General features: G+C 39.5%; 1 protein-coding gene across 2 annotated transcripts in view; it reads right to left on the bottom strand.

Moving 5' to 3' along the window:
* Nucleotides 1-357: 357 nt before the first annotated feature.
* Nucleotides 358-27,905, bottom strand: part of LOC136872767 (phospholipid phosphatase 1) — a 657,649-nt gene continuing 630,101 nt past the window's right edge. For both annotated transcript variants that reach the window (XM_067146600.2, XM_067146602.2), the window contains 2 exons: nt 3,946-4,122; nt 358-1,020 (listed from right to left, as the gene is read on the bottom strand). In XM_067146600.2, coding sequence (XP_067002701.2) covers nt 802-1,020; nt 3,946-4,122 — 396 coding nt within the window. In that variant the 3' untranslated portion in view covers nt 358-801. The remainder of the gene's footprint in view (nt 1,021-3,945; nt 4,123-27,905) is intronic.

The following is a 27,905-nucleotide window of genomic DNA, read 5'->3' as shown; positions in this document are numbered from 1 at the left end:
TTTTCTATGAACCATTCGTTAGTCTGGTCTCTCGAAAAATATCCATCTCATATGGCTGCACCTTGACCTGACATTTACTCTAATAAGAGTTATAGAAAATTACCATTCTTAAAAAATAATCTTACGACGGCGGTATACAAACTGGTAACAAAATCAAGTCGATTATAACGTGTACTATCGATTACAGGACAGATTCCTCTGAAAAGACTAAAACACCGCCAAATTCTTTGAGTTTCAAGAATATAACTATTACTACTCAAGTCCAGTCCCTTACAAAATAGTGCTTCGATCCAAATCCAAATAGTGAAAACTTAGCATTGTAAACATCATGGAGGGGTGTTTTATGCTGTATGCAAATTAAAAAATAGGGTTTTTATTATGTTGGAATGTAAGAAATAAAAATCTCTTAAATAAGTAGAATAAAGAATACATTACAATAAATAATTCATGAGTTCTAATACTAGTCACATAACAGGCCACTTGTACTTTCAAGAAGTGCTGAAACATTGCTTCTCACTGGGTCCCTATCACGAAGAAAAGAAATACTGCAAGTAAAGGTAGACCTTCCACCTAAAGCCTGGATTCACAAATTCTGTATATGTGGAAGACTTAATATCCATTCCTTCACTTGCAAAGTGAATTTAATGCAATAACAGTAGATAAGGCACTGTTCAAAATATGTCAGTCTTGCACGATTTCTTTCACAGGCTGGCTACGGTACATAATTTTACACACACATATGTACACACGCTGCAGCGTCCACTCATTACGTTAAAAATGCAACAGTAACAACAGTCCTCATCAGTGAGCTTCGCGAAGTTCCCGCTCTTCAGGTGCTATTGACCCAGTGTAGCTTGAGGTTGATGACAACAGTCTTCTTATAGATTGATGCCTCTGGTTGCCATACGAATTATGCGACACGTGCCCATTTTCACGTATCACTCCATCAGCTTTACTTGAGCGTACCACAGACTGCGGACTTGGCTCAAGGTTGAAGAAGTTTTTACAGAACAATTTCACCTACAAACAAGGAAAAAAGGTATAATAATAATAATAATAATAATAATAATAATAATAATAATAATAATAGATGAAACCAGGCTATTGAAACAACTATTTAACTACTTTTGGAAAGGTAAAATTAAAAAAAAATTGTTCAAAGAAGCCCAAGATGATTTATAAGTATTGAAATTACAATGCAAGAAATTGCAAACAGAGAAGAGACAGAATTCTAAAGAACATACACAATTAACTAAAAACTTTGCAACAAAAACAATACATAATATCTGATGAAGAAAGGTCAGAGAGAATGAAGAGGTTCTGGGAAAGGAGGAACTGGATGAAAGGTCAATTCCCAGTTAATTCTTTGAAGACTTAGATGTAAATTGTTAAAGTGCTCCAATGTAGGCATAAAATAAGTAAATAAATCAATATCGTATACTCGCATATTAGACCCCCTCTTTTTCCCACTTTTACAGCCAAAAACAGTAATAGGGAGAGGGGGTCCAATATGCGATAACCTAAAATTTTGTGCAATGAACACATGACTTCTAGGCTATAAAGAGCTATAAATTGTACATGTAAACATTCTGTACTATTCTTTAAAAAGCTCATGAAAGTATTTGAGTTAAACTGGCTATTTTCATAGAAAGGCAGTATTTCTAAATGTAAAAAGACAATAAATGGTGAACACAACTTGTAGGCATACATATAAAGTAAATAGTTTTAGCTACTCATATCATGTCATTCATTTCATCTCATTAATTCCTGTGATGAGGTTGACATCAGAAAGGACATACGGCTGTAAAAAACTCTCTAAAAAGATTGGTCTCACTTCATACTCTACCTCATAGACAAACGGGATAAGGGTATAGTGCTATCATATTACGTAATATTGATACAAAAGAACTAAATGGCCTGTCATTTGTCTCTGTCAATTGAGCAGTAGGTTTACCACACAGTAAACCTGATCACTGCTTTAATTTGAATTATCGCCTTGTGCTGCCAACTTCCCTGCTACCAGCGTGTTGTCATTCCAAATTATGTCATCTTACTGCCATCTCGTCAGCCATGCTTCCATGTACTGCAATCTAGAGCATTCGAGGTCCCATCGTTTGAAACTTTTAAAAATAGTTTTGTTCCCAACTATAGAGTCCAAACAGTGAGAATCTATTCCCAAATAGCTTCTGGAGATGGTCTCTAATATTCCCAGTTGGTGTATGTGTAGCAGAAGCCACTCCTTCCAAATAAAACTGTGCTGTAGAAAGCATGCCAAACCACCACCTGGTAACTAGCATATGTTACGAATTGTACTTCCAAATGTAATACATAGTGACTGGAAATATTTTTTGGATAACTGCAGCTGTTGAAAACTAGACCCTTATTTTTAAGTATATTTCATGCTTGTTCTCTACATATATCACATCAAGATTTACCTAAACAACTGTAAATCAGATAAGAGAGACCGCATTGTTTAGGTTAGGTACGCTCTCAAGTGCCCGGATAGTGCCAGAAATTCCACGACGGGGAGAATAAAAATAAATAACAGGAAAGTTTGGTACATTTATGGATATCTACAGGTGTGGTGCTAATGCATTTTATTATCATAATGCTTAATTTTGTACATTCCTTGACCATCTTTTTATTAACGCATAGTGTGTTTTTTGGAGTCGCCGAAAATCGTTAAAAAGTGGGGACGTAAAATCAATATTATTATTATTATTATTATTATTATTATTATTATTATTATTATTATTATTATTATTATTAATATTGGTGATTAAAACAATCATTATGACTGGATTGTTTTTATCAGGTTTAAAACTTAGTTCTCTCCAAAAAATACTATATTGGCCCAAGTTACGAGATATTAAACGATCACTTTGTTAATGTTCTCGCCTGCTATATTAACAGCAACAGCTGTGAATATTTCTGAACTAAAGTAAACCCGTTTCCTCATTCCGAAGTGGTGCAGCTCTTTTCAGAAACTCTCCCAGTGGAGGGGAGTTATATGTACCATTTTTAACGCATATCAACCTTCCTGCCATCCATAAATCTTTGGCAGTACGGTACCAAGAATCAAACTCAGGCTCCTGAGAACGGCAGCTAATTGTGCTAACCATTATGCTGGTGGACATTCTTAACTATAAAAAAACAGACATATAGCATGACTGATGCATGCTTGCAATACGTGGGTCAGACACAAAACTATTTACCTATTTGTGCCACGTAGGTGGACATTTCTTAACTACGAAACACAGATTGAACTGCATGACTTTGATGTATGTTTTCATCGCGTGGGTCGTATGGATGAAACTATTTACAAATTTGTATGATGTCATCAAAGCTGCAGTACGGCGTGTACATGCTTCGAAGTGCAATCGTCATTCTTCTTTGACGAATTACACTGGGGGTGGGGGTCCTTTTATACGAGATTTTCTTCTTTTTATTTTCTTTGTCTCGAAAAGCCAGGGGTTCTAATACACAAGTAAATATAATAATAATAATAATAATAATAATAATAATAATAATAATAATAATAATAATAATAATAATAATAATATACGACAGATGATGGACGAAACTTATCTTCAGTATATTTGACTCAAAACCAAAAACAGCAATGCCATGGTACGTTAATGTCAAGAAAGATCTTAAAGAACTGGGCATACAAGCAGAAGATGCACAAGACCAAAATCTTTTCAGAGTAGCCATCAAGACTTTTGGGACTTCCCAGGACGAAAAACGGGCAATTGGTGCGAAATGGACAGAAGAACATCATGCTAAACACAGTGAGCTAATGAAGATGATGTGAAACAAGCGAAAAATGAACAAATGCCAGAATGTAAGGTGAGGTTTATTGTCGTACCTAGTTGGCCGATTAGCGAAGTTGAATAAATTAATAATCAACTTGGTTATTTACAAGAGTAAAACATTTGTACTTACTGTGAATACTGCAATAGCCAGACCAAATATGGAGCCCGCTAGAACATCCCACCAGTGATGTCTGTGATCTGTTATTCTTGTAAGTGAACAGACCAGACACCAGAGAGCACACAGGCAATGTAACCAAGGTACCAGGAGGTAGGTGATGTTGTCAGGAACGCGAACTTGAATGAACCACTGGAAAAAAATGAAATAAAGTTGTCTCATATTACAGGCAGCTGCAATAACAATGCAATTCACATTTTTATAATATAGTCATATATAGAAAAGAGGAACAAATAATAATAATAATAATAATAATAATAATAATAATAATAATAATAATAATAATAATAATAATAGATTTCTTCAAGGCATATGATTCAAACTATAGAGAAGGGCTATGGAACATCATGATGGAGTTTGGCTTTCCTATAAAATTAATTAACATGTGCAAACTGAGTATGGATGGTAATGCTAGCTGTGTTTTGCTCAAGGGCAGAAAAACAAGTTCCTTCCAGAATCACTGGTGTGAGATAAGGGGATGCACTATCTCCTCTTCTATTCAATATTGCACAGGTGAAGATCATCAGGATATTAGCTCTTGTACCTGCTGGCATCATATTGGGGAGACAACATAAAGTCCTTGCATATGCAGATGATATTGGCCACATTGAATTAGAAATGAGGCAGTTATTTGTGGAACTAGAGGAAATGGCAGCAAAAATAGGCTAACAGGTAAATGATAAAAAGACATATTACATGATTGTACAGAGACCGAATCATGAGGAGGTTGACAGACTGCCTTTTGAAGATTGGGAAATATATATATTTAAAAGAGTAGAGGAGTTTGAATTCCTCAGTGTATTAATCAATGAGCAAAACCAAAGGCAACAGGAACACCAAGCTAGAATTAAGAATGCAAATACGGCATTTTACTTTATGAGCCCTATATTAGGCTCCAAGTTTTTAACAAGGAATACAAAAATAATTATCTAAAATACAATCATTCGTCCAGTATTTCTGTATGGTTCCGAGACATGGAGTATAACCAAGAAAGACCAGCAGCAGTTAAAAGTCTTTGAGAATAAAGTTTATAGAAAAATATTTGGCCCATGGTTTGATCCTATCTCTCAAAGCTGGCAGAAAAGATCTAATTATGAGATTTACACCCTCTCTCAACAACACACTATAATGGGTGTGATAGAATCCAACAGACTGTGCTGGGCTGGACACATACTGAGGATGCAGGATAACAGAGCACCAGTAGATCTAGACAAGAGATCTCCCTTCAGGAAGACCCCGAAGCACCTGGAAGAAGGAGATCAACAAGGTATGCCGGACCCTCCAAACTGATAACTGGGAAGAGCAGGCTCAAGATCGAAAAGGATGGAAAAGGATTGTGAGATCGGCACGGGAACATCACGTCCCTCAGAAGCCTACGGAGTGAGTGAGCGAGTATTACTATTATTATTATTATTATTATTATTATTAATTATTAATTATTAATTATTATTAATTATTATTATTATTAATAATAATAATAATAGAAAACTTTAACCCATTCAAGTGATGGAACCAACCAGAGGGAAAAATATCCTGGATGTAGTGCTGATAAAACCAGATGAGCTCTATAGGGAAACTGAAGTAATAGATGGTATTAGTGATCATGAAGCTGTTTTTGTTGTAGTTCAAAATAAATGTGATAGAAAGGAAGGTCTTAAAAGTAGGACTGTTAGGCAGTACCATATGGCTGATAAAACAGGCATGAGGCAGTTTCTAAAAAGTAACTATGATCGGTGGAAAACGGTAAATAAAAATGTAAACAGACTCTGGGATGGGTTTAAAGAAATTGTTGAGGAATGCGAAAACAGGTTTGTACCTTTAAGGGTGGTAAGGAATGGTAAAGACCCACCTTATTATAATAGAGAAATAAAGAGACTAAGGAGGTGCAGACTGGAAAGAAATCGAGTTAGAAATGGCTGTGGAAGTAAGGAGAAATTGAAGGAACTTACTAGAAAATTGAATCTAGCAAAGAAGTCAGCTAAGGATAACATGATGGCAAGCATAATTAGTGGTCATACAAATTTTTGTGAAAAATGGAAGGGTATGTATAGGTACTTAAAGACAGAAACAGGTTCAAAGAAGGACATTCCAGGAATCATTAATGAACAAGGGGAGTGTGTATGCAAGGATCTTCAAAAGGCAGAAGTATTTAGTCAGCAGTATGTAAAGATTGTTGGTTACAAGGATAATGTCCAGATATGGGCTGTGAGTAATACCAAAGAAGTATTAAAATTTACCTATGATAACAATGAAATTTACAGTAAGGTACAAAAGTTGAAAACTAGAAAAGCAGCTGGAATTGATCAGATTTCTGGGGATATACTAAAGACAATGGGTTGGGATACAGTACCATATCTAAAGTACTTATTTGATTATTGTTTGGTCGGAGGAGCTATACCAGATGAATGGAGAGTTACTATAGTAGCCCCTGTGTATAAAGGAAAGGGTGATAGACAAAGCTGAAAATGACAGGCCAGTAAGTTTGACATGCATTGTATGTAAGCTTTGGGAAGGCATTCTTTCTGATTATATTAGACATGTTTGTGAAATTAATAACTGGTTCGATAGAAGGCAATTCGGTTTTAGGAAAGGTTATTCCACTGAAGCTCAACTTGTAGGATTCCAGCAAGATATAACAGATATCTTGGATTCTGGAGTCAAATGGACTGTATCGCGATTGACCTGTCTAAAGCATTTGATAGGGTGGATCATGGGAGACTACTGGCAAAAATGAGTGCAATTGGACTAGACAAAAGAGTGACTGAATGGGTTGCTATATTTCTAGAAAATAGATCTCAGAGAATTAGAGTAGGTGAAGCTTTATCTGACCCTGTAATAATTAAGAGGGGAATTCCTCAAGGCAGTATTAACGGACCTTTATGTTTTCTTATATATATAAATGATATGAGTAAAGGAGTGGAATCGGAGGTAAGGCTTTTTGCGGATGATGTTATTCTCTATAGAAAGATAAATAAGTTACAAGATTGTGAGCAACTGCAACGTGACCTCGAAAATGTTGTGAGATAGACAGCAGGCAATGGTATGTTGATAAATGGGGTTAAAAGTCAGGTTGTGAGTTTCACAAATAGGAAAAGTCCTCAGTTTTAATTACTGCGTTGATGGGGTGAAAGTTCCTTTTGGGGATCATTGTAAGTATCTAGGTGTTAATATAAGGAAAGATCTTCATTGGGGTTGTACCGGGCGGTACACCTCCACTCCGCTAATTTAAAATGTGCGCCTGTTGAAACTCCTATGCTGGAGGAAGTCTGAACTTTATTGACAGTATTAATTTTCTACCGTCTCAGAAGATGTCACCACGTGGAAAATTTTGAGTTTTTGAACTGTGTCATTTTTGATGTGTTTTTGTTTCGCTTGAAGTAAGAAGTGTGAACTTTCTCTTCTAGAGGACACTACTGAAGATCTACAATAGTGCAACCTAGTGCGGAGTCAAAGAACTATTTTTTGGAGAAAATTTAATTTCAAGAGTTTGTTCTTTGTTAAATTTTTTTCTATCATTGTTTAAGTTGGCAATATTTACCCCTTTCTTCCCCTTGTTATGAATGTATCCAATCCCGAATTTCTTCAATTAATTTCTATCCAATCAGATGTATCTTCCCCCAACTTGAATCTGTTGCGGGGTCCTATCCAATAAAGAGTTTGTGGGAGGGTGTTTTCTTTCCCCTAACGCCTAGAAACTTCCGCGAGAGTATTTAAACTGCTGATTTTTGGGTCTCTCGGCCACTTCTGTTCCATCTTTCAGTGTGTTAAGTACATAGCAGGGGGCGGGAAGCGCCTCTTTCTTCTCCAGCCGTTCAACACAAGGTAATGGCCGATTAATAACTTCTTTCTTTGCTAGCTCAGCAGTTTAACTTTCGGGGCAGGTTCTAAGCGTTCAGCCATGTAACCTTTTCCTAAAATGTAACTACTCCTTTCATATATTCTCTTTTAAAACGACATATTGGGATAGAGAGTGCTAACCCTCTCGAGCTCCCACTCACATTGTCTTGAGGTGAACTTATTTTCTCAACCTATTTTTCGTTAATGTAAAACAAATTGTTCTTTTCTTAAGTCACCTCTTTAGCATGGGATTAGCCCTTGTATTAACGGCCTAGTGCCAAGTAGGTCTTAATCAAAGTGTATTAGGAGTGCAAGTTCGCCTCCTCTCAAATTGTTATTTTAGAGGTCATTTAATTAACCTGCTTTTCTTTTAATAGACCTCAGTAGATTGGGTATTTTACCCCTGTGTTTATGTCCATTGAGGACAACTTGAAGGTGGAGTTTGGTGTGGCCTGGGAGAGGCTTAAATTTTGAGAGCGAGTGGCTCTTTTGAAAATTCTGGGTTGTATGCCTCATGGAGGTTTTTCAGTGTAATTCGGAGCAAGGGCTCCTAGGTATGAATGGGGTTTTCTCCCCCTCTGTTAAAACTTGTGTTTGGGGTAAAACTGAGCTGATTGCCCAAGCATTGTGAAGTCAGGGCGCGAAGCCCAAATTCTGTAAATATTGTAACTAACCCCTTTTGAATTGCTACTTTGTACCTGCCATGCTTGTTATTTCTTTGTTTTCGAAAAGAAAATATAACCTTGTTAAATTTTAAATTAATTTTATATTGCACTATAATTTCGTAGCTTGAAACCCATTCACACCCGCACCTTCTTTCACCTCTACCTACCACGGAAAAGTCCGTAACAAGTGGTAGCAGAGCGTGGTTGAATGGGTCTCAATTTAGCCCCTTTTGACGGCTACACATTGTTTTGATCCGAACTCTAACCATTTTCTCAGTTGCTGGAATTTTTTGACCTTTTCAAAATTGGTCTGTCATCATGCCCGGCCCTCGTGATGTTCTCCTTCTTAACTATTTGCGTAAGGAGGAGTTGATCTATGAATTAACTATCAGAAATGTGCAATCTGGAGGCACGGTTGCAATAGACACTAACAAGCTTAGAGAGTCCCTTGATTTGCCCATTTCCATCCCCAATTTGGGAGAGAAAGAAATTGACGACTCTCTTTCCACGATCACGGAGAATATTACTGGGCTAGCTTCTGTAGTTAGTTTTTTGATGAAAATGATCCGTCTCCTAATCAAATTAAGCGTGTGCAAGGCAGGCTATATCATTTTTCGAATAGGGTTAACGATCTGTTGTCTCTAAAACTGAATGATGTTCAGAGGAAGGAAGCTAGTACGCTCCTGGAAAATATTTCCGAATTATCTAGTAAGGTCACTCAATTGTTAACTGGGGAAGTTCCTCCCAAATCTGATCAACCCACCATAGTGAATGCAGGTAGTGAGGAAGCGCCTCCCAAGGGAGAAGTCAATAGGATAACCGTTGCTGCTCAAACTATCCCTGCCCCATTGGACAACGAATCTGAACGCCGTGTATCGTTGAGTAACATCCGTTCGGAATTGACTTCCTTGCCATTGAAACCTTTGCCTACTATGTCACCCGGGTTCAGCAGCTTGCCTCATCCATTGGCAATGTTGCTCAGAGGTATTTCTAAGTTTTCCGTTAATACCACCAGTGATGTAATTTCATTTTTAAGATTTCTAGTTGAGTTTCAGGATCATGCCCTTGTGTTTTCTCTTTCTCCATTTCAAATTTTGCAAATTATCTATCCGTATGCTAATGGTATTCTCTCAGATAAAATCGTAAGAGCCATTGCCGAGCAATCATCTATTGAGGATTTCCATGCCCATTTGCTAGCTAACTTCATCCCGGCTAGGGCCAGGTCCTCCCTTATTCAGAAGTACTATTATCGTGTACAGCGCTTGGATGAAAACTTGGCTGATTTCATACAGGACATTAAGTTTTATACTAGGGTGTTTGCCCTTCATTTTCCTGAAGATCAGATTGTACAGGCTATTGTAGAGGGAATTTCACCTCCCTATAGGTCATATTTGTGTTTCGCGGCGTGCCCGCAAACTTTCTCAGAACTTGAAGCATTGGCCGTCTCAGCGGAAGGAGTTAGATACGCCGATTCTTTGCGTGTCGCGAAAGAACCCCCGCCTTCCATTAGTAATACTCGGCCTCCACCTCGCCGATCAGTCACCCCCCGTAAATGTTATGCTTGCGGGTCGCCTGACCATCTGCGCAATAAGTGTCCTCTGATCAAAACTAGTAGGGCAAATAATGGAGCTGGTTCATCACAAGGCTGTTTTAAATGTGGGGCTTTCTCACATATCGCAAAGAATTGTCCCAATTCGAATAGCACCCCCTCCTGCTCAACTTCTGGTGTAACTTCCAACAACAATCAAAAGTGACTAGTGGCTGCGGCTGAGTCAACTAATTCTGCTTCCCAAGGCTCAGCCCCTGGCAAAAAGGTCGAGAATTCAGGGAACGATAAGTCTTCGAATACATCTTTTGAATGCCCCAAAGAGTGCCTTAGGATTGCGGCGGATACCCCCGCACCTGTTCCTTTTCTTAAGATTGAGTTAAATAACGAGCCTATAACAGCTCTCTTAGATTCAGGCAGTGTTTGTTCGATTATTTCGGCTGAATGGTATTCTAAATTGAAAGCTGTTTGTAAACTACCTGACTACGTCTCATCTCCTATTCAATATGTTTCGGCTAATTCATCTCCATTAGAAATTCTAGGTTCCGTACTGGTCAAAATTCGTATTTTTAAATTTACATGGAAAATTAAATTGTTTGTGGCTAAGTACCTGTCTTGCCCCATCATACTGGGAGCGGACTTTATTTCTCACACTGGTCTTGTGCTCGATCTTCAGAGTAAGTCGTGCACATTCAAATTTGCGTCCAATTGTAAAATTCCCTTGTTAAAGTGTAATTCTGTGTCATGTTCATCTATTTCGCCTACCCAGGATGAGATGATGTTAGACCTTAGACATCTACCTGAGGAGCAGGCTGATAGTATTCGTAAATTATGTCAGTCATTTCCAGAGGTGTTCTCTGATACTCTTGGTGTTACTGACCTTATTGAATACAAAATTGAGGTCACGGATTCGATTCCTGTCCGTTTTCCACCTTATAGGCTATCTCCACCTAAAATGAAGGCTCTGAAAGAAATTATCGAGCAGATGTTGAAGGATGGTATTATTAGGCCCTCTAAGTCGGCGTATTCATCGCCTATTTTTCTAGTCCCGAAACCCCAAGGAGGCTTCAGGCCTGTCATTGATTACAGGGCTCTCAATCGGAAGGTGGTGTTGCAATCTGTGCCCCTTCCCGACCTTCATTCTTGCTTTTCATGGTTTCGTAAGGCCAAGTTCTTCACTATCTTGGACTTGAATCAGGCCTATAATCAAATTCCCCTTGCCGAAGAGTCTAAACACCTTACAGCGTTTGCCACGGACTGGAATTTATACGAATACAACCGCGTGCCTTTCGGGCTCCCCACGGGGGCAGCTGTGCTCACTAGGCTACTAGATAGGGTCTTCTCCGACATCAAATTCGAGTACTTATATCACTACTTAGATGATGTCGTCGTATTTTCAGAGACCTTTGAAGAACATCTAGATCATTTGCGAGAAGTTCTCGATCGCCTTCGTAAGGCTGGGTTAACTGTTAAGTTGTCCAAGGTTGTCTTTGCTAAGCCCTCTATGTCATTCCTAGGGCATATTGTGTCACCCGATGGTGTAGCAGTCGATCATTCTAGAACACAGGCCATCCGTGATTTTAAACCTCCCAAGGACATTAAAGGTATCGCCAGGTTCATTGGTATGGTGAATTTCTTCAGGAAGTTCATTCCTAACTTTGCTAATAGAGCGGCGCCCTTAAACCTCCTTCGTAGGAAAGGTATCAAATTCGAGTGGGGACCTTCTCAACAAGCCGCTTTTGAAGATCTTAAATTAGCGCTTTGTAATGCCCCTGTCCTTGCTATGCCTGATTTCTCGAAGAAATTCATCGTCCAAACCGACGCGTCGTCGTCAGCAGTAGCTGCAGTCCTTCTTCAAGAGACTGAACTAGGGAGGCGACCTATCGCCTATGCCTCTAGGACCTTGTCGGCTCAAGAAGCCAAGTATTCCATCTATGAGCTCGAAGGTTTGGCAGTCTTATTCGCCTTAGAAAAGTTCCGTCTCTATCTGGAACACGTCAAATTCGACCTGGAGACAGATAATCAAGCATTAAGCTGGGTCTTAGGTAGGCCGCGTCGTACTGGTCGTATAGCCCGCTGGGCTATTCGTATTTCCGCCTTCCAGTTTGATGTTAGACATATCAGAGGTACCGAAAATGTTGTTGCTGATGGACTCAGCCGTATGTTTCATAACGACGTCGAGACCCACGAACCGGTCGACAGTTCATCACCTCCCGAGTCCATACTATCTGGTGTTAATGCCATCTTAACTGATGCTCCCATGCTTTTTAGGGATATTGAGAAATACCAACGTGAAGATCCGACGCTGGCTCCGATAATGGAAACCCTTTCTTCGGGGGAACATGTTGTCCCTTATGTTCTGAGGAATGGTGTTCTATGTTGCCCATCGAGGCATGATAGGATGATGAAAGTTGTCGTTCCAGCTGTTCTTGTACCTATGATCTTCAAGTATTATCATGAGACCCCATTAGGAGGGCATCTTGGAATCTTTAAAACTCGTGAGAAGATTCGTGAAATGTTCATCTGGAAAGGTATGGACGGTGAAATCCGTGAACTTGTAAAAGCTTGTAAATCTTGTTTGCTCAGTAAACCCACCATGTCCACCAAGGTAGGCCTTTTGTCTTCGCATCAAGCGTCGCGCCCCATGGAACGTCTGTATATCGATTATGTAGGACCCTTCCCCCAGTCAAAGGGTAATGCTAACAAGTTCATCTTTGTGTGCGTAGATGGTTTTACCAGATTTTCTTGGTTATTTCCGACTAAGCTGGCTACCGCTCAGTCTACCATTACCTGCTTAAATTCTATTTTTGCTTCTTTTGGTCCGTGTCAATATATTGTATCTGATAATGCTAAGGCTTTTACATCTAATTTATTTCGTAAATTCTGTTTTGACTTATCAATCTCTCTTGTAACTACTTCTGCTTATTACCCTCAACCATCTCTGGCTGAACGGGTTAACCGTAATCTCAGGTCCGCACTTATTGCCTATCATCATGAAGATCATTCCAGGTGGGACACGTCCCTGCATTGGATAGCTTTTGCTTTGAATTCGGCGGTTCATGAATCTCACAAGTTTACTCCAGCTTCTTTGATGTTCAAGTTTGTTCCCAACTCGCCGCTCTCTAACCTCTGGTCTCTGAATGACATTCTACCCGAGACAATAGATCCGGATAACATTAAAGATCTTTGGAAGAAGGCTAAAGCCAATCTTAAAGTGTCTCATGAAAAGGTTAGGGAAAGGTATGATCGTGGACGGAGACCCACCCCTTTGAAGGTAGGTGACCAGGTTATGGTCAAAAATTTTGTTCCCGCGGGCAAGCTTGCCCCCAGATTTCATGGGCCATGCATCATTCTCGATTTTCTCACACCGGTTACATTGTTAGTAAGCAATCCAGCCACCGAGAGGATATTTAGGGTTCACCTGTCCCAGGTGAAACCGGTGTAAATTTTGTGTCAACTTGCTTCATATAATTTGATAGGAATATGATGGTTATATTTTTTTTTTTGAGTTCCACTCTTAAGGCATTCTGCTCCTTCTATTTTATTTTATATGTAAGCATTTCTTGTAAACCTCCCCCGATTGTTAAACTGCCATCCTGTCCTTGTCACGGCCATTACCACGCTCCCGTCTCCTGCTCCACTACACACAGTGGCTGGCGTAGATGAAATGCCATGGATATCTGCACGCCGCTGGCCCCTCAATCTCTCTACATGTCTGTGCCCTCAAAAGAAAGATGATGGTCCAACACAATTCTGCCGCCAAGCTTTAATGTTTCAGTGCCCCCGCAGCCGCGCGGCGCCGTGCAGCAACTGGAGCTGAGGACGGGCCCCCTCGGCCCCAGCGAGGACGACGTGTGCACGGCGAGCCGGAGCTCTCCTCCCGGCCAAGGCTGATGTGCGGCGCACGACCTGCTACTTGCCCGCAGCCTGTATATGTTCACCGCGGGCGCGGCGTGCTTCAACACCTCTGCTCCCCTCATAGTGCGGGCGAGCGGTATCTCAGGGTACTTGAGGGGTCCGAGCGGCCTCCTTTGGACGCAAGCCGCAACGGCCGGTCTGGCAATCCCACTTCATCACCATCTACTACATGAACAGATACCATAAGTAATGACTACACTTGGGAATTCAACTGCAATATTTGGTGGACTTTGAAATTTTTTTCCTTCACTTTCAAGTATAAAAAGTTGTCTTCAGAAATTCAACTTCTACAAATATAAAGACTTTACTTCATCTGCAACAACAAATTTTGAAACCAAATCAACCCAAATTAAGAAATTCTTATAAATTTTTTTTGGCAATCAATCTTCATACCCACAGCATAACTTGGACCTTGTTTCAAACTGATTTCATGTGTCATCCCTGGAGGAACTTTTGGGGGGGGGAGGTCTGTACCGGGCGGTACACCTCCACTCCGCTAATTTAAAATGTGCGCCTGTTGAAACTCCTCTGCTGGAGGAAGTCTGAACTTTATTGACAGTATTAATTTTCTACCGTCTCAGAAGATGTCACCACGTGGAAAATTTTGAGTTTTTGAACTGTGTCATTTTTGATGTGTTTTTGTTTCGCTTGAAGTAAGAAGTGTGAACTTTCTCTTCTAGAGGACACTACTGAAGATCTACAATAGTGCAACCTAGTGCGGAGTCAAAGAACTATTTTTTGGAGAAAATTTAATTTCAAGAGTTTGTTCTTTGTTAAATTTTTTTCTATCATTGTTTAAGTTGGCAATATTTACCCCTTTCTTCCCCTTGTTATGAATGTATCCAATCCCGAATTTCTTCAATTAATTTCTATCCAATCAGATGTATCTTCCCCCAACTTGAATCTGTTGCGGGGTCCTATCCAATAAAGAGTTTGTGGGAGGGTGTTTTCTTTCCCCTAACGCCTAGAAACTTCCGCGAGAGTATTTAAACTGCTGATTTTTGGGTCTCTCGGCCACTTCTGTTCCATCTTTCAGTGTGTTAAGTACATAGCAGGGGGCGGGAAGCGCCTCTTTCTTCTCCAGCCGTTCAACACAAGGTAATGGCCGATTAATAACTTCTTTCTTTGCTAGCTCAGCAGTTTAACTTTCGGGGCAGGTTCTAAGCGTTCAGCCATGTAACCTTTTCCTAAAATGTAACTACTCCTTTCATATATTCTCTTTTAAAACGACATATTGGGATAGAGAGTGCTAACCCTCTCGAGCTCCCACTCACATTGTCTTGAGGTGAACTTATTTTCTCAACCTATTTTTCGTTAATGTAAAACAAATTGTTCTTTTCTTAAGTCACCTCTTTAGCATGGGATTAGCCCTTGTATTAACGGCCTAGTGCCAAGTAGGTCTTAATCAAAGTGTATTAGGAGTGCAAGTTCGCCTCCTCTCAAATTGTTATTTTAGAGGTCATTTAATTAACCTGCTTTTCTTTTAATAGACCTCAGTAGATTGGGTATTTTACCCCTGTGTTTATGTCCGTTGAGGACAACTTGAAGGTGGAGTTTGGTGTGGCCTGGGAGAGGCTTAAATTTTGAGAGCGAGTGGCTCTTTTGAAAATTCTGGGTTGTATGCCTCATGGAGGTTTTTCAGTGTAATTCGGAGCAAGGGCTCCTAGGTATGAATGGGGTTTTCTCCCCCTCTGTTAAAACTTGTGTTTGGGGTAAAACTGAGCTGATTGCCCAAGCATTGTGAAGTCAGGGCGCGAAGCCCAAATTCTGTAAATATTGTAACTAACCCCTTTTGAATTGCTACTTTGTACCTGCCATGCTTGTTATTTCTTTGTTTTCGAAAAGAAAATATAACCTTGTTAAATTTTAAATTAATTTTATATTGCACTATAATTTCGTAGCTTGAAACCCATTCACACCCGCACCTTCTTTCACCTCTACCTACCACGGAAAAGTCCGTAACAGGGGTAATCACATAAATGGGATTGTAAATAAAGGGTACAGATCTCTGCACATGGTTATGAGGGTGTTTAGGGGTTGTAGTAAGGATGTAAAGGAGAGTGCATATAAGTCTCTGGTAAGACCCCAACTAGTGTATGGTTCCAGTGGATGGAACCCTCACCAGGATTACCTGATTCAAGAACTGGAAAAGCAGCTCGATTTGTTCTGGGTGATTTCCGACAAAAGAGTAGCATTACAAAAATGTTGCAATGTTTGGGTTGGGAAGAATTGAGAGAAAGAAGTAGAACTGCTCGACTAAGTGGTATGTAATACCAATATAAATTCGTAGGATTTGCAAAGTCTTCTCTCCTTAATTTTTTTATTTTTAAACTAGCTGATGTTTCCATGCTTTGCTACGGGATTCTCAGAATGACTGTATTTGTGGTTTTCCTAACTGAAGTCAACATAGGTAATTAAAAAAATGTCAGTAGGAATGTAGTGATTAAAAGCAATGTTATCATATAAAATACTCGATCAAATGAAAAAACGCACCTTTTTTCACTTTTAATGAAGAATTGAGAGAAAGAAGTAGAACTGCTCGACTAAGTGGTATGTAATACCAATATAAATGGTATGTTCCGAACTGTCAGCGGAGAGATGGCGTGGAATGACATTAGTAGATGAATAAGTTTGAATGGCGTTTATAAAAGTAGGAAAGATCACAATATGAAGATAAAGTTGGAATTCAAGAGGACAAACTGGGGAAAATATTCATTTATAGGAAGGGGAGTTAGGGATTGGAATAACTTACCAAAGGAGATGTTCAATAAATTTCCAATTTCTTTGAAATCATTTAGGAAAAGGCTAGGAAAGCAACAGATAGGGAATCTGCCACCTGGGCGACTGCCCTAAATGCAGATCAGTATTGATTGATTGATTGATTGATTGATTGATTAACTAACTTTGAAGAGTGTCTCTCACACGTCAAGTATTGAGGCTTTAAAATACTTTGATTCATAGGATTTGCAAAGTCTTCTCTCCTTAATTTTTTTATTTTTAAACTAGCTGATGTTTCCATGCTTTGCTACGGGATTCTCAGAATGACTGTATTTGTGGTTTTCCTAACTGAAGTCAACATAGGTAATTAAAAAAATGTCAGTAGGAATGTAGTGATTAAAAGCAATGTTATCATATAAAATACTCGATCAAATGAAAAAACGCACCTTTTTTCACTTTTAATGAACAGTACTACTGTGCTGATCTAACAGACAAAGTTCCAGAGCTGGAATGACCAGACCGCAGACAGCCGTGACCACTCCTCTGCCATTATTCCGTTAAATATGCACACTGCTCATTCCAATCAGTGCCTCAGAGTGGGGACTGAATAGCTTGAATGCTATCATGAACCAGTGAGTTACATACCGGTAGTATCAGAAAATTTATGAACCAGAGGAATGGCATGCAAAAGAAGAAAGTTATCTAACTCCTCAGCTACTTCCCGCCAATATTCAGGTAGGCTATTACACTCGGTACGACCGGGCAAGTATGTCACATGGTTAGGGTCATGCAGCTGTGAGCTTGCAACCGGGAGATAGTGGATTCGAACCCCACTGTTTGCAGCCCTGAAAATGGTATTCTGTAGTTTCCCATTTTCACATCAGGAAAATGCTGGGGCTGCACCTTAAGGCCAAGGCTGCTTTCTTCACACTCCTAGCCCTTTCCTATCCCATTGTCACCATAAGACCTACATGTGTGTGTGATGTAAAGCAAAAAAAAAAAAAACCTTGGTACGCAGCAGTAATCCTATCTGTTGGAAATGAGTGAGAACAGAAGACACAAAGTTCAGCACAAAAAAGAATGGTCAATGTAATGTTGCTGTTGATCAATTTTATGAGCTTTCTATATTGCAGGACTTCACATTTAGTTTTCTTTCAACTCTGTGACATTAGGGTGTCTTATAAAATTATTTAAAGCATACACTGTACTTCCTTATTCTCCGACTTAACATACCAATTTTTATTAAATTCTGTTGACCCATTTTCTCGTGACTCGGGGCTGATAATGGACTTGGTAACAAAAATACAAATTCATGAATATCTCTGTGATCACAGCCAGTATGGTAAAAATGTATAAGACAAATTATCAGAAATTTTATACTATATAACTCTAGTTATGTAGTATTTATCAATACAACCACTAATAAAATAAATATTTGAGAATTAAATTTTAGGCCTTCTCCTAAAATTACCATTTCACTGAGCATGAATACAATTACACAAGAACCTCGTTTATCCGGCCCTCATTAATAAAGATTTATTTTTAGTTGTACAGTATTTCTTTTACGGGGTCAACTCTTCTTGAATATCTTTCGGGTCAAGGATAGTTAAGGACGGGAACTGAAAGTAATTTAGCCCTGGTATCAAAGGTATCGTCCCGGCATTCGCCTGGAATTGAGAATGGGAAATCGTGGATTCTTCTGATTTCCTTGACACATTTGCACGCATTCCCGGATACTCAGACGTAGATGTGAACAACGTAAATGACTGGTTGAAAAATGACTAATTCAGGCTATGGCATAATGACAGATGAATAAATTATTGCCTCTTGTTCCTTGCCAGGTAATGACGAGAGTGATGGTGAATTCGAAAATGAAACCGGCGCTCCATCAGAAGAAACAATGACTCATGGAGGGGCAGCAATGCAACTGGACAAACTGATGGCCTATTTAGAATCCCAGACTGAAACCACACTGGCATAACTGATATTAGTAAAATGTCATTGAGATCGTGCTGCGTGCAAGCGCTATAAAAATGTGAAACAGAAAAACTCACACATTATTTTAGTGCATAAAACTGAGTCATAAATGTAAGAAAAGTGTTTTTATATTTTTTTGTACAACTGAAAAAAGATATCACTGTACAACTTATGTTAATAGATTATATAACATGTACTGCATTTGTTTTTTGTTTTTATAGTTCTTCCGGATTATCGATAATCCGGATCAGTTCCGGTCCAACTTAATCCGGATAAGCGAGATTCTGGCGTGTTTATGGCCTACATTGTAGCGACTTATTCCCTGACTTCGCATACTGACTTTCATTAAGATAGGACCGCTAATACCAAATATTTGAGGATTAAATGTTAGCCCTCCCCCTAAACTACAATTTTTCTCAGCGTGAATAAAATTATTTATGACCTAGATTGTAGCAATTAATTCCCCGACTTTTCATACCGATTTTCATTAAATTCTCTTCAGCCGTTTTCCCATGATGCGTGTACATACATCTATATATATAAAAGAATATGTCCTGACTGACTGACTCATCATCGCCGAGCCAAAACTACTGGACATAAAGAAATGAAATTTTGAGGATACATTTGTATTTCAACCAGCAAGATACTCGTGCTCCGCTATGGTATTATACTGAAATTTATAATTGAATGCTTAACATTTTATATATAATCCACCGAAAGTCGCGATCTGACGGCAAAGTTCCTGCCCTTTTTCAATATTTATTTCCAGCAATCGATTTCGTACTTCCCGGGCTAGCTCCAGGTATTCTGCCCGGTCAGTTGGGTCCCTAAATATCTGCTATCTTTTCTTATAAGCATTTTTAATAAGGATCAAATCCTTGAGGAGATCCGGCGTGGTGTCTTCTTGGGTGCCTTGGCGGTACTGAACCTGCGGCCGGACTGCATTCGTAGTCCTGGATTGAATTATTTTTATTAGGATACAGGTATCTCAAAATGAAGATGTTATAGACATGAAATATAAATATATAAATAAATAAATATAAAAATAAATAAAAATTTAAACACATTTGAAATAAACGATAGGAATGATATTGATCGTGCAATTCTTCACCTCTATAATAAGGTCAATAATGCATGGAAGTATATCATTCAAATCGCCAGAAATTCCGCGCTAATGCTTACGCGCTATAATGGTGCTGGTCACATAGTCAGCAATGACAATGGCAGCAGATGTAATTTACCGCCAAGTAGCGGTCTTGCATCTTGCTGTGAGGTCCAGAACATCAATAATAATAACAATAATAATTTGGCTTACATCAAAAACTTGTAAACCTCATTAGTATGACTTTTAAAAATACGAAGGCATAAGTTAAATTTAGAGGTGAATTATCAGAATCATTCACTATAAGAACTGGACTTCAACAAGGAGACGGACTTTCACCATTGTTATTTAATTGTGCATTGGAGAAGGTTATGTGTGAATGGAACAAGAAATGCCAACCAACTATCAAGATCAGTAGAAATATTAAACTCAACTGCCTTGCTTTTGCAGATGATTTAGCTTTACTTGCAAATACCATAGAAGAAGCTAAATTTCAAATTGAACAACTAGAAATTATAGCAAAAAAATGGGATTACAAATTTCATTTGAAAAAACAGAAATGATGCCAACTTTTAAAGTTGATTTACCAGTTATTCAACAGTAATAAGGAGATTAAAATTGTTCAGAAATTCAAATATCTTGGGGAAATAATAACATGGAACACAAATGAAAAAGAAGCAATAGAACACAGAACAACTAAATTTAAACAAGCACGAAGACTTACTTGGCCAACCTATAAAAAAAAAAATCTTGTTCGATAAACGTTAAGCTGAAACACTATAATTCCATAGTTAAACCAGATGCAACGTATGCTAGTGAAACTTTATTCAAACTAAATGTAAAATCTACAACAGACAAATTACAGGAAACTGATAGAAGAATTCTTAGAACAATTATTAATAAAAAAACATCAAGTTGATGGACTCTGGAGATTGTTGCCTAACAACATTGTCTATCGTGAATGTGAATCAATAATATCTTCAATGCGTAAAAGAAGAATTTCCTTTTTCTGTCACATATCAAGATTACCAGACACCAGGATATTGAAACAATTATTTGATTACTTTTTGAAAAATAAAATCAATAATAATTGGTTCAAAGAAGTTCAGGATGATTTGGAAGAATTGGGTATAACTTGGCAACAAATCAAAGACAGAAAAGAGAAGAGGATTCTGAACAACAAAAGCATAAGTCTCAAACTAAAAACAGTAGAACGGAAACGATATACTGAACCCTTCGGTTCATGGTCAAGTAATATGCATTTTAGCCTAATGTATTGGAATCCACCATGCAAGCCCTTTGTATAGCATTTTATTATGTGATAGGATAAGAGATTGAGTGTTTCTTGTGGGAACATAGCATCAGAAGCGTGAAGAAAATTCCAGAGACCCATAAAGGGAATTTATTACCCAAGTGAAACTCCATCATAAGTGGCGTTGGACGCTAAACACTGCATGAATCTCGCGGGTTGATTGTAGCTTGGAGGGAAGAGGAAGTTAATTTAATATCTCCAGCTACATACGAGATGCACTGGATCTGATAGGAGAATTGCAACCTGCATAATTTCCCGTAAATTTTGATATGCGACACGGCTATAATTTTAAATGCATACGTTAAGTGAGCTACTTGTCACTCTCTGTGCGGTAGAAATTTCCATTCGTGGGCGCGCGTAAAATAGAGACCTCCCACAGTGAAGCTTGATGACGCGCACGCGAGCATGATTATATATACACGGCCGCCAAGTGTGTCAGTCTCATTCATCGACTGTTCTGCTGCCAGAACGAGGTCATCACGCTACAAGTCGGCATACAGAAGAGAGTCTTTATCTTCGAGCTGCGTACGCCAAGTTCACACAAGCCTTGGGAAAGTAAGTAACTGACATGGATAAGTAAGCTGTACAATTGAAGTTACAAGCGCTGATCTGTTGCCTAGAGAAAATATATGCTGCTAATTATAATGCTGTTTGGCTAGTAGCTTCACATTACTTGAGGTTCAAATTGTGCCATACATGTTAATGTAGGCTCAGGTTATTGATTGGGTAGAAAGTTCGGTCAGTGTGAAAGGTATGAAATGAAAATGCTATTCTCTCTCGAGAGATGAAGAATTTGAGGAGCAGGTCTACAGTGACTTGATTAACCGACCACAGTGGATACGGTGGTAGAGGAAACTGGCATCAAACTATGGACAGTGTGTAATGGACATTTCTTTACAGTTTTCCCTACATCATCCTGGAACGAGATACTGCTCATTTGTGTTGGGGGAGAAGTAACCGGAGCTGAAGCAGACAAGGCGTCACGGCATCAGGAGTCGACCCAGTACCATCCAGCATGTCTACTCAACACGACACCGAAGTGGCGACCATCCAACCACCAGAGAAGCTGCAGGAAATGCAACCGCCAGCCAGGATGTCTCCCGCTACCAACTTATGTGTGCTGTCACCATCTAAGCACGTCATGATGCAGTAAATCAGGCTGTCCACTGAAGAGCCATTCCATAATGATCACCATCACAGGTAGAGCTTTCCAATTGTAATAAGCATGCTGTCATATATGCCACTTGACAGGAGAAAGGTTGGCCATAAGCCAACATGTAGATATTGTAGGAAATTGTCATGTATTTAGTGTCTATGCCCAGGACTCGAACTCAGTTAGGTTAATAGTAGGTTGCATGTTGTGTGTTCTTTATTTAGTGTGAGAACCATGGCACTCGATATTATGATTGTGTATTTGTATGTATTTTCATGTCGGACCATCACGGTCACAACAGTTAGGTCGAATGTTATTGTTAGGGATGTGTCATGTCTGTAACTTTATGGTTAAATGTAGTTCATTTCAGTACGTTATGCATCCCTTAACTTACTCGGGTTGACGTGTCAAGAGGCGCAGGTCATAACATTTGAGATATATGAATATTGTGTAACCAGCTGACTGTGCGTATCGATGTAAAGGAGGGCCTAATCATAATGTGTCATATGAGATGTAAATGCCCTATGTTGGCCAAGGATTAATTGCGCTGGAGATTGTGCCAGAGAATAGTAAGTGACAAGCCCGTTGTGGGCCGTAGCGATGTAGTGTTGAATTGGTAATGATATAAATACGTTGGCAAGTAGCCCATGCATAGTAATGAGAACATGAAGCAGGCTGGATTCCTGGAGCTGCAGTGAGAGCGAAAGACTTCTGCAGTTTTTCTTTGTTCACCAGCTGGAAGCTATTTTTAGTGACAGAAGAATGGCCGACTCTTGTCACGTGCCTGTAGTAAGGGTAGAAGGGAGTAGTATGACGTCACAACACAGGCTCGCAGAAGGGAAATGCTAGTGAATGTCTTAAATGTGTAGAGAGACCAACGACCATCTGTCACGGTACAAGTTGCAATTATATTCTCATTTGTAAATATTATTCTCTATACGACTAGCCCCAAATTATATGATTATTGGACGATATATTAGAATTTCGGATATTTTCTCTCCTATGTTTGTGTCTTGCTGTTAGGTCTTGTGTTCGATGCCTCATCGGAGCAATGTAATTTATCTGTTCTCTTTGTTAGCCAGTACTGTGGCATAGAGCTGTTTAGTAAGGAACAGGAGGAAACTACTAGACTTGCATTTTATGCTAATGCATGTTTAAATATTCCGTTACTTATATTATTGTTGATGCTTGTTACAGCACTGAAGTCATGTGAAGGCGTTTTCGCGACCCAATGTAGGATGGTTATCAACGGCTCCATGTTTAAAAGTCCCATGTATTATACCTCAGATTTGACATATATTTGTAATATCTTTACTATCGATCTGATTGTAATAAATATTATTGTAAAAATTTGAATGCAGCTAAACTTTTGTTATTTTGTTAGGATTGCTCGTACCTTGCACTTTTGGTATCCTCTTTATTTAAGTTATATCGTTGCCCTGTTGTTTACCCTCTACTCCTGATTCATGTTTCTCCAGAGCTGCTGAGAGTGGATACCCATCGCAAGGTAAGCTATGTGCCATAGTACGCACTCTTGTGGTCGTCCTTGGTAACTATGATGCACTTGGTTCAATTTCGGCGTTCACCTGATGTGAACTAGGTCATTATAGGGCACAATACTATATCGGACACACAAAGGGCTTCCAGGTCGGAGAGGATGAGAAAGTTCTGGGAGAAGAAAAAGAAGAAATTAACTCAAATGTATTGACTTAAGTGCTCCAATGTGGGCGTAAAATATGTAAATTAATAATAATAATAACCTACTGTAAATTCAACTAATATCACCCACCCTAATAATAATAGGCCTAATGTTCTGGACTGTTGTCAAAATGTGCAGACCGTGCTGGAAACGGGTCCTGGCCGGGTAAGGACTACGAATGCAGTCTGGCCATGGGTTCAGTACCGCCAAGGCACCGAAGAAAACACCACGCCGGAACTCCTTAAGGATTTGATCCATTTTAAAAATGCTTATAGGAAAAGATGGCAAAGATTTAGGGACCCTATTAACCGGGCAGAATACTTGGAGCTAGCCAGGGAAATACGAAATCGATTGCCAGAATAAAAAGATTGAAAAAGGGGAGGAACTTTGCCATCAGATCGCGAATTTCAGGGATTATATATAAAATGTTAAGCATTCAATTATAAATTTCAGTATAATACCGTAGCAAAGCACGGGTATCTTGCTAGTACATACATACAGACAGAAATTACGAAAAATTAAAAAGTGCATTTTCTTGTTACTGTGCATACGACTGATACAGAAATACCATCCTTTTTCAATTCTGAACAGTGTACAGACAAAACTCTTATTTTATATACAGATGGTTCAAACAACCACCAGAAGGCAGAAGTAGTTTACTGAAATGTTCAATACTCTTTATTGTTGTGTCCATCACTAGGCTGCATAGTGATGAACAGAAAAGCCTTAGTATAAGCATGACAGGTATTTGTGCTGTAAAAAATTAGAAAGCCAATGGGTTAATGGTGAAGGATTAAAAGCAGGTATGTTCTAGTGTTGCAGGTGTTATAAATAGTGCCAGACAGACTGAAAAGCATTAAAGTTACAATTTTCTGAGGATCAAATGCAACAACTGATGAATACCGTGTTGGTTCCATTATTGACTTGTATAATAAAATAATTATTCCTTTAAACGGAATAAGATTTATTTTCCATCATTCAATTCATCAGCTGAAGGAGGTCACATAGACCGAAACATGTACTAATATGTCTTTATATCTTAAAGTATTGAATGGAGGAAAACATATCTTATTCCATTTAAAGGAATAATTATTTTATTGTATGTTCAGTCTTCAGCCCAAAGGCTGGTTGCATCCTCAACAGCTCTGCCATCAGTTGTCATAGATGGCCTAGGCATCACTGAAGAGGTGATTTGAACATACTACAAACAAACAAACAAACAAACAAACAAACAAACAAACAAACAAACAAACAAACAAAACAAACAAAACAAACAAATTCCAATTCGTTAAAAGTTAAATAATGTCAGTATATGTTGCATACCCCATACGAGCACATATTATACATCCTTATACTACATAAGACTGAATGAGGACAACAAACAGGATCCCCCCCCGTCATGGATGACCACAAACCGGGGCAGAGAGCACCTGTCCATCGCAATAATCGCAATCGTATGCGACAGTACTGTTATTTTTGAACATACAAAACTTATTTTTACCACATATGAGCGAACAAACCCCACCCTAGTCACGGATAACCACCAACAGGAGGGAGAACATCCGCCCGCCGCACTCATTGTGCTGACATGCAAACAGAATTATTAATTACGGGAAATCAAACATATTTAACTACATATGACCAATGAAAACAAAGAAAAGACATCCCCTTCCCCCAGTCACGGATAATCACAAACATGGGGGAGAGACCATCCAATCATCGCACCCATCGCTATCATATGCCACTAGTTTTGTTGAATTTCGAAATGTAACACACTTCTTCCAACTAACAAACTGTCATACAAAACTTATTTTTACCACATATAAGTGAACAAACCCCACTCCCCCACCAGTCATGGATAACCACCAACCAGAGGGGGGAGAGAACATCCATCCGCCGCACCCATTGCACTCTCGTGCAACCAGAATTATTAATTACAGGAAATCAAACATATTTAACTACATATGACCAATGAAAACAAAGAACAGGCACCCCCCCCTCCCCCAGTCAGATAACAACCAACATGGGGGAGAGACTATCCGATCATCACCTAATTCAATTATACTTTACTACTACAGATAAACACTGACTGAGCAAATGTCATGGGATATCTGAGCACTGATGAGCAGGTGTGTTGTCTGTGCACCGCACGCCCCCTGTGCCAGCGGCAGTTGTATAGGAGACCTTGCGAGCAAGTGGCTGTGCATGTGACAGGTGTAACATGGAACATCGCCGTGAGCTGACACTGTTCAAACGGGGTATGGTGGTCGGTGCCCAACGGATGGGAAGTGCGACTTTGGAAGTGGTGCGCGAATTTGGCTTCACACGATCAACCGTGTCCAGGGAGTATCGTGAATGGTTGAATGTGGGTGTCACCGTCCACAACAGATGAACCACCAGCCGTCCAGCCACCCTCGATGACCATGACCGGCGACATCTGAGACAATGGCGTAACATGATAAGGTCAGAGGAATCACGATTTCAACTGCACCATGCCGATGGAAGACACTGTGTATGGCGCAGACCACATGAAGTGATGGATCCCGCCTGCCTCAAAGGTGTGGTCCAGGGCGCTGGTATCTCTGTTATGGTCTGGGGTGCATTTTCCTGGTATGGAATGGGCCCCCTAGTTATTCTGGAAGAGACTTTGAATGGTATATGGTATGTTGAGCTGCTCGGAGATCATCTCCACCCATTTTTGGCCTTCAAGCGCCCAGACGGTTCTGCAGTGTTTCAAGATGATAACGCGCTGCTACATCGCTCCCACGTTGCCCGGGAATGGTTCCAGGAACATGCAGCGGAGGTTCAACGACTGCCATGGCCATCTAGGAACCCCAATATGAACCCTATCGAGCATATCTGGGATGTCCTGGAATGCAGGCTCCGTGCCATCGATCCTGCACCCACGAACAGACGAGCATTCGTGGCCGCTCTGCAAACAATTTGGTGTCAGCTGTGTCCAGAGGACTACCAGGGACTTGTCTACTCACTTCCACGGCGTCTCACTGCAGTTCGCAGGGTCAGAGGAGGCCCCACACACTATTAGGTGACTATCCCATGACATTTGCTAAGTTAGTGTATTCTTTAATAGTTACTTAGGTGTATCTTAGAAAGTATACAACCTATTCCTTATGAGGTATTTCCTGGATTTTAACTAGGTTATACAGTCCAGGATACCTCTTCCTTAACTACGTGTAATTTTCTCTGATTTCTTTACATTTCTCTTCCCAAATACCTCTAATAATATTAAATATTTCTGCTGTTTTTCTAGGTTTCTTCCATTCTCTGTTTAACAGCTTAGCAAGTGTGTAATGACCGGGCGCGTTGGCCGTGCAAGTAGAGGCACACGGCTGTGAGCTTGCATCCGGGAGATAGTGGGTTCGAATCCCACTGTCGGCAGCCCTGAAGATGGTTTTCCGTGGTTTCCCATTTTCACACCAGGCAAATGCTGGGGTTGTACCTTAATTAAGCCCACAGCCGCTTCCTTCCAACTCCTAGGCCTTTCCTATCCCATTGTCGCCTTAAGACCTATCTGTGTCGGTGCAACGTAAAGCTCCTAGCAAAAAAAAAAAAGTGTGTAATGTTCCTGTTCATTTAAAATTTTATCCAACTCTTTCCCATCTATATATTTCTCTCAAATATTCATAGTTTTTTTACAGTCATTAATCAGTGTGCCACTTCCATATGTGAGTTACAAAAAATACATTTATTTTAGTCTTTTTTTTTTTTTTTCTCTTAAAGCTTTTTGTAAACTCCATCGACCACCAAATTATACCTCTCATTTCCCTTTTTGGTAACAATTGCAGTCCTTATAGTAATTTTTTCACTTATTTTACAAAATTCTATTAGTGTTCTCTTACTGTTGCATTCTAGCATTTTTCTTTATCTTTCACTCTTTGGGCGACCTTCTTATACAATCTCCTGTTATCCCTTGATGCATTGCTTTCCTAGTAAGATCCCATTCCTATGTATCCTATAAGCTTCTTCA

The sequence above is a fragment of the Anabrus simplex genome, chromosome 4 (genome assembly GCF_040414725.1).
Source record: "Anabrus simplex isolate iqAnaSimp1 chromosome 4, ASM4041472v1, whole genome shotgun sequence".
Classification (NCBI taxonomy): domain Eukaryota; kingdom Metazoa; phylum Arthropoda; class Insecta; order Orthoptera; family Tettigoniidae; genus Anabrus; species Anabrus simplex.
Note: the sequence above shows the minus strand (reverse complement) of the source record. Positions and strands in the feature narration are given on the sequence as shown.